Here is a 14,810-nt window from a genome sequence, read left to right on the forward strand (position 1 = left end):
TCATTTATGTTCGCGATTGTGCTGCATTCACTTACAAAAAAAAATGTTTCATATATTTACGGTAGGAAATTTACAAAATATCTTCATGGAACATGATCTTTACTTAATATCCTAATGATTTTTGGCATAAAAGAAAAATCTATCATTTTTACCCATATGATGTATAACCAACAATACCCGTGCGGCTCATGACTGGTTAGTAAGGGCTATATACATGCTGTAATTGATACATTAGTGTAGATGTATTAAACATGATCATTTAAATTCCTGAAGGTTTCAAGTATGCCCCGTAATAAGGCAAGGCCAGGAGAAAAGAGGAGTAAAGACATTTTGTTTTTTTTACTGAAACATCAGCCACAGCAAAAAAGAGCCGCACAACAGACAGAAGAGCAACAGACAGGACAGACCGAACGACAGACAGAACAGCGACAGACAGGACAGCGACAGATAGATTTGCTTGTTGTCGATTCTGATTCAGAACAAAGACAGACAGAACGACAGGTAGAAAACCACCAACATCAGCAGCCCGAGCAGAGGTCGAAGATTAGAGCCTTGTGTGGAGCTGCGACATATACACTCACCTAAAGGATTATTAGGAACACCATACTAATACTGTGTTTGACAGGATAGCATCTTGCAGTTGATGGAGATTTGTGGGATGCACATCCAGGGGACAAAGCTCCCGTTCCACCACATCCCAAAGATGCTCTATTGGGTTGAGATCTGGTGACTGTGGGGGCCATTTTAGTACAGTGAACCCATTGTCATGTTCAAGAAACCAATTTGAAATGATTCGAGCTTTGTGACATGGTGCATTATCCTGCTGGAAGTAGCCATCAGAGGATGGGTACATGGTGGTCATAAAGGGATGGACATGGTCAGAAACAATGCTCAGGTAGGCCGTGGCATTTAAACAATGCCCAATTGGCACTAAGGGGCCTAAAGTGTGCCAAGAAAACATCCCCCACACCATTACACCACCACCACCAGCCTGCACAGTGGTAACAAGGCATGATGGATCCATGTTCTCATTCTGTTTACGCCAAATTCTGACTCTCCCATCTGAATGTCTCAACAGAAATCGAGACTCATCAGAACAGGCAACATTTTTCCAGTCTTCAACTGTCCAATTTTGGTGAGCTCGTGCAAATTGTAGCCTCTTTTTCCTATTTATAGTGGAGATGAGTGGTACCCGGTGGGGTCTTCTGCTGTTGTAGCCCATCCGCCTCAAGGTTGTGCGTGTTGTGGCTTCACAAATTCTTTGCTGCATACCTCGGTTGTAACGAGTGGTTATTTCAGTCAAACTTTGCTCTTCTATCAGCTTGAATCAGTCGGCCCATTCTCCTCTGACCTCTAGCATCAACAAGGCATTTTCGCCCACAGGACAGCTGCATACTGGATGTTTTTCCCTTTTCACACCATTCTTTGTAAACCCTAGAAATGGTTGTGCGTGAAAATCCCAGTAACTGAGCAGATTGTGAAATACTCAGACCGGCCCGTCTGGCACCAACAACCATGCCACGCTCAAAATAGCTTAAATCACCTTTCTTTCCCATTCTGACATTCAGTTTGGAGTTCAGGAGATTGTCTTGACCAGGACCACACCCCTAAATGTATTGAAGCAACTGCCATGTGATTGGTTGATTAGATAATTGCATTAATGAGAAATTGAACAGGTGTTCCTAATAATCCTTTAGGTGAGTGTAGATGCACATTCAAGAATGAGTGGACCACAAAATGGCCATTCATTACTAAAGGTAGCCTCAGCACACATTACTGGTGTTCTGTATGTCGTGTGGAAAACACGTTGCCACCAGGGTGTTTCAGATATTTTGCGACATGTTAAGAGCAAGGGCCACCAGGAAAAAGAACGGGCCATTGAATCCACCACTACAATTGACAGATTTTCAATGTCCGCTCCCTCAGTTGGTGGGATGTCAGACCAAGAGGCTAAGGTATGCTATGTGTCATGGATGGTCCTGTCAAGGTTCAAGAGTTATGTGTAATATACTGTTCTGTCATGGTTGATAGTTTTGACTAATTTACCATCTTGTTTAGGTTTTGTATTTCTGTGTTCTGTTTCACAGTCAGGTTTTCTTAGTTTTATCTCCATCTTAATTGCCCATTGTGTTCACCTGTGCCCTGTTGGCTCTGGTGTCTATTTAAACTCACTTTTTTTCTTACAGACAAGAAGGGCTGAGGTTAAAATGACAGCAACATTAGTTCAGGACAATGTGCCACTTGCGTTGACTGACCACCTGGGAGCTCTTCTGAAGGAGTGTTTCAAGGATTCCAAAACAGCCCAGGAGTACAAGTGTGCCAGAACCAAGAGTTCATGTATAGTTAACGAAGCACTGGCACCACATTTCATGAGTGAGTTGGTGGTACAAATGAGGGAAGGGCCATACACCCTCATTACAGATGGATCCAATGACACAGGTATTTCCCAAACTATTGGACATGATGAGGTTTTTCTTCTTCTCCATAATAATCAGGCATGATATCGTTTTTTAAACATGTATATAAGAAGATGGAAGGCTTTATATGCTTACATGCTGTCATTGCAGGAGTAGAGAAGATGAACCCCCTGACTGTCCGGATGTTTATGAAAGATAAGGTTGTCCACCGCTTCCTGGGGATGTGTACTACTAGCGGAACAAGGTGTGGGACAGCAGACATCATCTCCAGCAAGATAAATGCCACCTTAGCAGAAAAGGCTATCCCATGGCAAAACTGTGTTGGTCTCTCTGTGGACAATGCTGCTGTGAACATAGGTTCAAAGAATTCCATCGCCTCCAGAATCCTGAAAGAACACTCCAGTATTTACGTTCATGGTTGCCCATGTCATATAGTCCACAACACCGCTAAAAGAGCTGGGATGGGATTTTTGGATGTGAGTATAGGCCTAATTGTACTTTACATACAACTTTATTTTTGTCTACTGATTACATGCATTAACTGAATGTTTACGGTCTGATTCATATATTGCAGGTGTCCACATTTGATCTGGATGACTTGGTAGTTGATGTTGGCTACTTCAAATCTGCTAGTATAATCCCTCATACTATTTCCATTATGCAGCTACTACAAATATCACAGAATTGTTAACTGTACACTTGTGATATTGACAACCTTGGTTTTTTTATTTTTATTATTCAAGATGATAAAGGCGAGGTTCAGGAGACTTCAGAAGGCGTTCTCTGACCCCATGATGGAGGTGTACCTACTTTTCTTCCAGGCCACCATACCAGTATTCACCTCATTCAACCTTCTGCTCCTGAGAGAACAGTCCTCAATATTTTTGTTACATGATGAGGTACAATGGGAGGGTGGGATATGCTTCTGCTGTTGTGTTTTTTGTTTTTGTTTTTTTGCTGCTTCTGGGAGCTTATGCAAATTTCACCCACTGTTTTACACCTGTAAATGTCTGTGTTGTAGATGATGAACTTCATTCGCAAGCTGTGCGCCAAGTTCATGGTGCCTACAGCGCTGCAGGAAGACAAACAATTCTTGCTTTTTAAAGAAAAGGCAAACCATTTGCCAGGTCAGTGTTTGATCATTAACTATCATTATTTTTAATACTTCTAATTTTACAAGTGATGAGATCAGACTACAGGGGAACCCCATGTCATGCTTTGCCTTGTACCTAGCCTTAGCCTGGTAAAGTTGTCCTAGTTTTTTGGGCTAACCAGAAGCTCAGCGTTAAAGGATCCATCCATTGATCCACATCTTCCATTAACACTGGCCTTCTGGTTAGCCCAAAAACATTGGACTTCATGCCTAGTGTCATGCTGTTGTATGATCAGCATGACACAGCATTTCTGTTAACATGATTTGTTGTATCTGTGACAGGAAGAAAGCTGAATATTGGATTCACCACCAGGGTGAAGCTCAACAAGCTACTGGATGATGGAGACATCACGCCAGAGCAGATGGAGCAATTCCATGAAGCTGCCTTGGTGTTTCTGACCTATGCTGTGGACTATGCTCTAAAAAAGCTGCCCCTACAAGAGCCACTGCTCAAGCACGCGAAGTTCGTTGATTTTCGGCAGAGGTTGGAATGCGGCGTAGAAGATGCCCTTTACTTTGTTGAGAGGTTAGGTTATTTTTTCAGCAATTTATGCTTGTTATCTGAAATTAAATACCAGAGATGGGGGACTCGAGTCACATGACTTGACTCGAGTCAGACTCGAGTCGCAAATTTAAGGACTTGAGACTTGCTTGACTAAATTAAGAAAATGACTCGACTCGACTTTGACTTGAGATCCAATGACTCGAGACTTGACTTGACTTGAACTGTATGACTCGAGAATGACTTGATATACATTTTTATATAAATCATCGCAACATCAATTGATGAACAAAATGAAAGCAACGGAACCATTGACGTCATCAGATTATGCGCGATTGCGTGACGCTGCACAAGCCCAGAAAAAACATACATCACGGTGAGCGCGGCAGCGCGCTAAATACTAAAACATCTCCCAGCATCGTTTCTCTTTGGATATAAACACTAGAAATTGACCATATTCATACAAGAAGATTTGCTGTACGCATAGACGACCATCACAACCTCGAACAGTCGAACTTCATTCACCACGTCTAAAAGTAAGCTATGGCTTGTTTAACCTGTTTGTTATAGTTAATTTGACTATCTTTAAATCTAGAGAGAATATTGGTCAAAACAGCATGCCTCTTTATACACAATTATGTTTTCAAATGTAGCTTAATGTTGTCAATATTCAAATGATAATTAATGATGGCATGTTTTGTATAACATTTGCCACATTTCTTTCAAATCATGCTTTAAAGCCAAATATGTCGTTCTTTCCAATGACAAAAAACAACATAGAAAACTGTTAATGTTTTGTCGTGTTTTATGTTTCTCTTAAAGCAGGGTTAGATGTTATCAGGGGGTTGGGGGCAAAATGCCAGCAGAATTAATATGCACCCAAAATTCTAAATGTGGTGGAAAAATTGCCCTAGTATGAGTTATTTTTATAATTATAACTTAAGATATTAAAACATATGCAAATGTGATAATGATTTTATAAAACAGTTAAGTAAACAAAGAGTGAATATTGTGATGTGACATTTTAGACATAATATTCCCAATATTCTCTGTTTTTGCTCTATTTCTCCAATGACAATAGTTCCAAACAAGCCACAGAAAGAGTTATGCGTATTTGTGATTCAGTGACCTATAGTTGCTTAGTTCCAGAACGAATCTGCCGTTTTGAACGAATCAGTTGAATGAATGCTTCTATGACTCGTACATTAAGACGGTGATTTGGCGCCACCTATTGGCGGTTTTAACTTCATAATTAAAAATATATAACTTGTATAAAGGGGATGCCAGTTTGAAGAATGCCATTTGGTGGCATAGGAACCATTATACTTGAATTGTGAATTGTTTAATACCTTTTAATGGTCTTCTGCAATGTTTGAGGCATATTTATTTTTTCATGCTTTAATGTTGGCCTAATTTCAGTTACATTTACATTTTAGGCTATGTAGTTTGAAATTTTATTTATTTTTTAGATTTTTATTGTAGTAACCACTCAGCTGGTTGTGGAAATGCATATTTAAAAAAAAAAAAATGCAAATAAAACCATAGTCCACAACTTCTGTAGTTTTAACTTATTTTAATATATAAATTCAGTGAAATCATCAAACGTTTGTATGACTTGCCAGTGACTTGTGACCCAAGCTACGACTTGACTTGACTTGCTTGACATAAAGCAGTGACTTGACTTGACTTGACTTGCTTTTCACAAAATTGACTTGGACTTGCTTGAGACTTGAAGGTTAAGACTTGAGACTTGCTTGTGACTTGCACATGTGTGACTTACTCCCACCTCTGTTAAATACCCTGAATTTAATACAAAGGCATTAACACCAGAATTTCGACTCTAAGCACATGAGCTAAGTGGCTTCTTTTTTTTTTTTTTTAAATATCTTATTTGCTCCTTTTGGTTGATGACCATATATATATATACATATATATATACATATATATATATATATATATATATATATATATATATATATATATATATATATATATATATATATATATATATAAACTGCTTTCTTAAATTAGGTTTCCCAACCTGCTCCCCTACCATGGGCCTCAGGAGTATAACCAACTCAGTGACGAGTTCCTGGAATACCAGACTATGCCAATACCACCCCTGCAGGTCCCAGAGGAAATTGAGATGGAGAGCTTCTGTGCTGAAATGGCTACCCGAAAACATAAAGTAAGAATTATTCTTTACCAAGAACACAGTGGAAATAGTTTTTTTTTTTTTTTTTTTTTTTGTGAAAGTATGCTGTAGGTTGATGTTAATCAATTTGTTCTATTTAGATAAAATCATGCCTCTATAGTGCTTTAAAATTATGTGTGTGTGTCTACAGGATATACTGTATACAAAGCATCATATAGATGCATGCATTTTGTCTTAATAGACAGAATTAATTATGTATCAACTAGGGCTGGGAATCGATAAAAAAAAAAAAAAACTAATTAATTGCACAATTTCTGTAATTAATTGCAATTAATTGCGCTTCCCCCAAGCTTGTAATCATCAATATTTAAACTTAGAATCACCTAATTAAACAACACAGGAAAAAAAGGGAACAGAAAATAGCCCTATATTAAAATATTAAACATCAATATATCAATATATTATTATTTTTCAATAATCAATCAACATAATCAATTTAACAGATTATTATTATTATTATTATTATTTTATTAATTATTAAAACAAAATATAGTCCTACAAAGCTATTATTACCAGAGCATGTGATCAGAGCAGGTCATTTTACCATTGTTGCCCAGCATGGCTATACCAGCTCAGCAAACAGAAGTCAACAGAGAAATTTCACGTTACTTGAGTGGACTTTACTTTTCCAGTGCTTAGTACATGATTGAAGCCTTTGGGCCGTTAACGACAGAGCCGCCCACACACACACACACACACACACACACACACACACACACACACACACACACACACACACACACGGAGCTCGCCGCTGCTGGGCCATTAATGACAGAGCGCGCCGACCGACCGACACACACACACTCACGCGCACGTGCGCGCGGAGCACAGAGCGCGACGCACATACTGAGCGGAAAAGACCCGCTCATGAAAGCTGCCCGAGAATGAAACCTGACCGCCGAACATGGAGGGGCGGGACGGCATATTTCGGCCTTTTTAATAGCAGACGCAACAGGAAATCATTAAAACGAGGCAAAAAAAAAAAGTGCTGCGTCAATTGCGTTATTTTTTTTTTACGCGTTAAACATTTCAAATGAATCGCAAAGATTAACGCGTTAATTCCCCCAGCCCTAGTATCAACCTATACTTATCTATCAACGGCAAAAAAGAAATAAAACAAAACAAAAACAATACTACTTGAGAGCTTATTTCCACTGTGTTCTTGGCTCATTCTTCACAGGTGACAGGTGTAGGCCTGTTCCCGAGGCTTGCAACCATAGCAAAGATTGTCCTGGTGCTACCCCATTCAAATGCTGATGCGTAGAGAGTGTTTTCTGTGGTGGGACTCAACAAGACAAAGACCAGGAACAGCCTTGGATGGCACCCTGTCATCACTGTCACCCCCACCCCCCCGCCCCCCTGTGTGTGCGTGTGTGTGTGCGTGTGTGTGTGCGTGTGTGTGTGTGTGCGTGTGTGCGTGTGTGTGTGCGTGTGCGTGTGCGTGTGTGTGTGAGAGATGATCTTTTTTATTATAATTTATTAACATTTTTGCTGTCGGTAATGATGCTGAATGAGCCAAAAAAATTGCTTTGTACGCGGACAAATTTTGGTTGGCCCCACCAAATCTCACTCCAAGGTTTTTTGAAAAGTTGGCAGCCCTGCAGATGTTTCAGAGACATTTTCATTCAATACTTTATGTACTGCTTCACACAGCGTCTGTTTGAACAAGAATAAAGTTCAACATAAGCTACTATCAATGTAGTGGAGTCTACGTTTTTTAATCAGTTTTAATTTGATAAACATGACACAATATAACATCGCAACGACATGAAAAGAGTGTTTACTGTTATAAAAAAACTGATTTGTGAGCTTTAGAGGAACGTCCTGGTTGCGTATGCAACCCACCGTTCCCTGAAGGAGGGAACGGAGGACGTAGTCGAGGTCGACTGAAATGGGATCACAATAGGGAGCCGATTGTCTGCGAGCACGAGCAAATACAATTTTGCGTGAGTGACTTGCATCACACACTCCGCCCCGCGGAGCGGGTATAAATACGGAAGTGGATGCACGCACTAGTTGCTTTATGCTGAGGAGCCGCGAGAACTCGGTCAGCGGTGGTCCTGCTATAGTGGCAAAGGGACTACATCCTCCGTTCCGGTTGCATACGCAACCAGGACGTTCCCTTTCAGTCGAGAACGTCAGACGTATCAAGTCGGACAAAATTTCTAACCGGCATGCACTGCTTCAAGTCAGCCGCCGATCGGTCTGCGCAGAGCTGCATGAAGTCGAACAAGCCTATTGTCTTGCGCAGTGCGCACCCAACTCGCACGACCGCCCACACCACAATAACGTAATTTTTGCTGCGCGCACCTTCGTGCTCGTGCGGACGTGGCGAGTATAAACCTAGCTTCACGCTTCAGTTAACGGTCATACAGTGTGAGATAAAATGTAAGCAGCTAAACTAAACAGTTTTTTTACGATAGAAGTTTTAAACGACCGACAGAAATAATCAGTTTGTAAAGACTGTATCAATAAAAGCTCAGTTTTGGGAAGGGAAATTATACAGGTCAAGATAAAGAGACTGAGAGAAGAAGAAAGAGATGATGATGGAGATGAGAGAGGAGGCATTGCATACTGTGCCCACTGCCCAGAATGACATTAACATTATTACAATGTATTCATATTTAACACAGATATACTGTCTATGTTCTTTGTCAATGACAGTGGACACTAGCTTAATTTAACAACACAAGCTCCTATTAAATATATTGCCATTATTATTGTATATATTTGTATACCTCAAATGTGTTCAAATATTTCACTAGTATATTTCATTAGTATCAGTACTGGGACTTTTCACTGTTTGTATCACTCCCCTTGTCTGTGTTTGCGCAACTTGCAGGCCCGGGGTGGGTAATTGGGAGAATCGGGAGAATTCCCGGTGGGCCGCTTCACTTTTGGGCCGGTCGAGGATTATTGTTTTTAATTTTTTTATTTTTTTACATTTGTCACGTTAGTTACATTAGGCTACACACGTTTCACATTCTGACACCGCAGCGCGCAGCCTCTGCATGGGTTGTACCATGTGAGGGAGTTCTCCCCTCCCCTCCTATAGAGTTGGTTGGGTCCATAGCCCGTCTTTTCCAAAACGTTTTCTCAAGTAGGCTACCGCGGCACCGCCTACCGATAGCTGGGTCGGCCCTACCATAACGGTACGTGTCAGGGAGAATGGATGGGAGGAAGAGGCCAGGAGGTATGGAAGCTTGTTTCCGCCACAGAATAAAACATTTTAAAAGATAATTGCGACTTTTTATCTCACAATTGCGAGTTTACATCTCGCAATTCTGACATTATTTCTCAGAATTGTGAGATATAAAGTCAGAATTGCGTGAAATAAAGTCGCAATTGCGTGTTATAAAGTCAGAATTGCAAGATATAAAGTCAGAATTGCGTTAAATAAAGTCGCAATTGCGTGAAATAAAGTCAGAATTGCTTCTTATAAAGTCTAAGTGAATTATTATTTAACCTTTACATTATTTGTTGAACCATGGTATTAATACAAACTACACAATAAGAGCTGAACTGTTGCTTAATTTATCCAATTTGGAATTCCACCATGGAAAAAGTGGGCCGGTCTTGGGCCTGAAACTCCCGGGCTGAAAAGTGGCCCCACTCAGGCCCTGGCAACTTGCATCATTAAGCCAGTAGATGGCGACAAGTGACTGTCTTTATGAGTGAGCAATTGAACCATTAATTGAACAGATTAAGTCAAGTCAAGTCAAGTTTATTTGTATAGCGCTTTTCACAATACAGATTGTATCAAAGCAGCTTCACAGTATTAAATTAAAATAATACAACAAAGTTTGTTTCAAGAGGAATTTATTGATTGATAAAATTAAATTAAATATCCCCAAAATATCCCCAACTGAGCAAGCCAAAGGCAACAGTGGCAAGGAACCGAAAAACTTCATCAAGTGACCTAATGGTGTCCTAAAACTCCATCAGGTGACCTAATGGAGAAAAAAAAAAACCTTGGGAGAACCCAGGCTCAGTCGGGGGCCAGTTCTCCTCTGGCATTTATGAGCTAGAGGCCGGATTGTAGTTTGAACTGTAGGATTATATGAATGCCTGGCTGAAGAGATGCGACTTTAATCTAGTTTTAAACTGGGAGAGCGAGTCTGAGCAACGAACAGTATCAGGAAGACTATTCCAGAGTTTTGGAGCCAAATGTGAGAATGCTCTCCCTCCTTTGGTGGTTCTGGATATCCTAGGTATGACCAAAAGCCTTGAATTTAGTGATCTTAAAGAGCGCGATGGATTATAGGGTGATAGAAGATCCGTTAAATAGACTGGAGCTAAGCCGTTTAGGGCTTTATAGGTCAGTAGCAATACCTTGTAATTAATACGGAACTTTATAGGTAACCAATGCAGTGATGATAAAATCGGTGTTATATGATCATATTTTCTTGATCTAGTAAGAACTCTAGCGGCGGCATTTTGGACTAACTGTAGCTTGTTTATTGAGGATGCAGGACAACCAGCTAGTAAAGCATTACAGTAATCCAGTCTCGAGGTCATGAATGCATGAACTAACTTTTCTGCCTCAGAAACTGATAGCATATCACGTAGCTTAGCAATGTTTCTAAGGTGGAAAAATGCTGTTTTTGTAACATATGAAATATGATTTTCAAAAGACAGGTTGCAATCGAGTATAACTCCCAGGTCTTTTACTGTAGAGGATAAAGTAACAGGACATCCTATGATGTTAAAGTTGTATTGTGCGAGGTTTTGTGGGCGGTTTTTTGAACCGATAAGTATTACCTCTGTCTTGTCTGGATTTAATAAAAGAAAATTACGGGTCATCCAATCTTTTATATCTTTAACACACTCTGTCAATTTGGAAAATTTAGCGTTTTCATCCGGCCGTGATGAAATATATATTTGAGTGTCATCAGCATAACAATGGAAACTAATTCCATGTTTCCTTATAATATTTCCAAGTGGCATCATATATATTGAAAATAACAGAGGGCCTAATACAGATCCCTGCGGCACTCCATAGTTTACTGGAGTTATGATCGATTTTTCTCCATTTAAATAGACAAAATGGTAGCGGTCAGATAGGTATGATTTGAACCAGCTTAGTGCTTGTCCTTGAACACCAGTATAATTTTGTAGTCGATCTAAGAGTAATGTATGATCTATAGTATCGAACGCAGCACTAAGATCAAGTAAAACTAGTATTGAGATACAGCCTTGGTCAGAAGCTAAAAGTAAATCATTTGTGATTTTAACGAGCGCAGTTTCAGTGCTATGATGCGGTCTGAATCCAGACTGAAACTTTTCATAGATCTCATTTTGTTGCAAGAAAGAGCCCAGTTGAGCGGACACCACTTTTTCTAATATTTTAGACATAAATGGAAGATTTGAAATGGGTCTATAATTTGCTAGATTATTATGATCTAATTGTGGTTTCTTAATGAGAGGTTTTATAACTGCCAGTGGCAACTCTGCTGCTCAAATGACATATTCAAAAACAGTTCAAAAACATTGATTAATTTAGGAAAGAAACAAGTTGCTTAAACTGATCTTTGCTCATACTAATTGCTCATATGCCTCTAGACACAGAACAGGAATGACCTTAAATGAGAAATATTTTTAAGGATTATTTTGCATAGACGTTACATTTCAGTCAAACACCAAATGCGGATTGCATTTGGTGTTTGACTGAAATGTAACGTCTATGCAAAATAATCCTTAAAAATATTTCTCATTTAAGGTCATTCCTGTTTTGAATATGTAATTTGTGTATTGTCAACAATTAGCATAAACATTCTGCATTTCCATTTGTAGTGTGGATAATTTATTGCGACATTTAAATTGATTATCATGTTTAAGAGCGTTTTTTGGGTGGCACGCCACCAGCGGTTTGCCTCGGCTGGGCCACCGTTGGTACACCAGTGGCAAGCCGATAGTCGGTCCAGTGTTTCTAAGTGCTTAAAGGACATCTTTTATTTATAAATGTATATTTATTTTAAAAATAATCTGAAAGCACTGAATAAAAAAAATGGTGACACTGACCTAATAGATAGCTATCAAAAGCAAAGTGTTGGTGATATAAAAAAAACACTGCCTAAGAGCAAGCTTTCAAATGATATATGGGGGTTGAATGTTTGTAAAAGCAACAATAAAAAACAAAATCTTAAGTTATGAAAGTGCCACGTGCTGGAGTGGTAATTTGCACCTATGAACGGGTCATAGAACTGTGAGTTCTAAATTATTTAAGTAATGTTCTAATTCGAGATGTTTATGTTTGTAAATGCTGCGTGACTTTGACGTGTTTTAATGGCCGTGCCCGTGAACATTCGAGTCGCATTTAAAAACTGGAGCAGCAGAGTTGCCATGGCACGGCACCGCACCACTGCAACTGACAATCAGCAAAACTCCCTCTCTCGCTTGTTTTCACTGCTTTCAGGTGAGTTTAGTCTCTAAAATCTCACAAATAATACACACAACTGTTCTTGACACTTCTCTTACTTGTAATTGACATGCTTTTGTTGAATAATTACTTTATAGAAATGGTTTGGTGTCTTCGAAAAAGTCTGTTAGCATCTCAACCATTTTCAGAAGAGGTAACGTAGGCTAACTCAGTATAGAAGCTCTTGTTTATGAAAGTTTGGGCTTTTAATCACATCTTTATGTGTAGAAGAGAAGTTTTGATTGCTTTGTAAAGATTTTGCTTGGAAGTGAGCCAATTCATTTTACATAAACGTATGTATTTAACATAAACGTATGTACTGTTAATCGGTGACGTCACTTAAGTTACATGGAGCGCTAAAATTAGCTGAAACTATGTCAATGGTAAACAAATATTGATAAAAATTGTTCTGTGATTTCAGCAGCAACAAAATCACCCCTCTACAACAGAGGGGACTCTCCACGATTTCAACATTTCTGAAGAAAGCTGCTGCCAGAGAAGTAGGAAACACAGGTGAACTGAGGAAGCTCATTAAATTACTTCATATTCATTTCTCACAGTATTTTGCACCTATATCACCATGCATCTGTTATTTTCTTATTTTTTTTATTTCTCAAACGTATTTTTTTTTTATTTGTTTAATTTATTTTAAGAAGGTTTTGAGGTACAAATGTAATTGACACTGTATGAGCAACATTAAATGAATAAGTAAACCTAAAAACATAAATTATGTTATCCTATCTAAGAAATAATTTTCTGTATATTCTTTCTCTTTTCTGCATTTCACCTCTGTTGTAGCTTCTTTCCTTTTAATAAACCTGGCATTGTATAATAATATTGTTGGCTCTGTGACAAATTGTTTATCTTCCTAGATCCTTCCATGTTGATGCCCTGCACCGTAGCAAAGTTGGAGCGTATCTTTAAGGCGCTATGAACCATATGACTAGTAAGTAAAACTTCAAACATACACTAATGGTGTTGGTACAGTTTTTTTTTATATTTTGAAAGAAGTCTTTCAGTTCACCAAGACTGCATTTATTTAATAAAAAATACAGTAAAAACAATAATATTGTGAAATATTATTTTAAAAAAGTGACTTTTCGATGTGAATATATTGTATTGTAAAATGTAATTAATTATTGTGATCAAAGCTGAATTTTCAGCATCATTACTCCAGTCTTCAGTGTCACATGATCCTTTAGAAACCATTCTAATATGATGATTTGATGCTCAGGAAACATTTATGATTATTATCAATGTTGAAAACAGTTGTGCTGCTTCATATTTTTGTGTTTTTTTAGGAAAATTTGATGAATAGAAAGTAAAAAAAAAAAAAAAAAGAAGCATTTATTTGAAACAGAAATCTTAACTCTCTCTTCTAGTCAATTTAACCCTCTGGGGTCTGAGGTGTTTTCTGGGTCCTGGAGGTGTTCTGACATGCTCTGACATTTGTGCCTATTTCTGTTACTTGTGACATTTCCATGGCTAAAGTCTGATTACACTGTATTCAGCACAAACTCTGCTACAATAATATGTCAGCAGCATGTATGTAAAAGTTTGTAGTTTTGAGATAAGGACGTTTATGCATGGTTTGTGAAAAAACAAAAAAATAGTGTCACTGAAATAAGGTCATGAAACCCATACTGATTATTTCTTCACAAGACTTTTGAAAATAGTATCACATAGCCTAGAATATTTGCTTCAAAACTATGTGAAAATCATCCTGCGTACTCATTCAGATAAAACAATATATTGATTTAAAATGTGTAAGACATGTTTTGTGTAAGAAAGCTTTATGCGAGGAGGCGTGAATCATCATGAATATTGATGTATTTCACACCTGAGAAAGACAAAGACCCTCCCATAATGGCCCTATCAGATGGGGACTGTGAGAGAACCAGAACAAAGAATGAGTAGAAATTTAACACAACACAACAAAGGACAAAAAAAAGCACATTATTGAACACACTGATCTAAAGACAGAGAATTGAACAATCACACAGGGTGCCATCCCTGAAACATAGTACATACCTGTCATTTCCAAGGTGTTTGATTTTTCATTTTACCATGTTCATGTACAGAGACTCATGTGAATGTTTAAGTCA

The 14,810-nt window shown here is 38.6% G+C and overlaps 2 protein-coding genes across 6 annotated transcripts in view; both read left to right on the forward strand.

Annotated features, from left to right (window-relative positions):
• Positions 1-14,810, forward strand: part of plxdc1 (plexin domain containing 1) — a 551,383-nt gene that overhangs the window by 302,651 nt on the left and 233,922 nt on the right. The window lies entirely within an intron of this gene.
• Positions 3,161-7,587, forward strand: LOC309485632 (uncharacterized protein; the record flags this gene model as incomplete). The annotated part of the gene is made up of 5 exons (XM_082152564.1): positions 3,161-3,316; positions 3,439-3,544; positions 3,853-4,096; positions 6,104-6,260; positions 7,468-7,587. 5 exons carry the CDS (start codon positions 3,161-3,163, stop codon positions 7,549-7,551), a joined length of 747 nt encoding a protein of 248 aa, XP_082008690.1. The 3' UTR covers positions 7,552-7,587.

The sequence above is a fragment of the Leuciscus leuciscus genome, assembly GCF_965113295.1.
Source record: "Leuciscus leuciscus genome assembly, chromosome: 21".
In the NCBI taxonomy this organism is placed as follows: domain Eukaryota; kingdom Metazoa; phylum Chordata; class Actinopteri; order Cypriniformes; family Leuciscidae; genus Leuciscus; species Leuciscus leuciscus.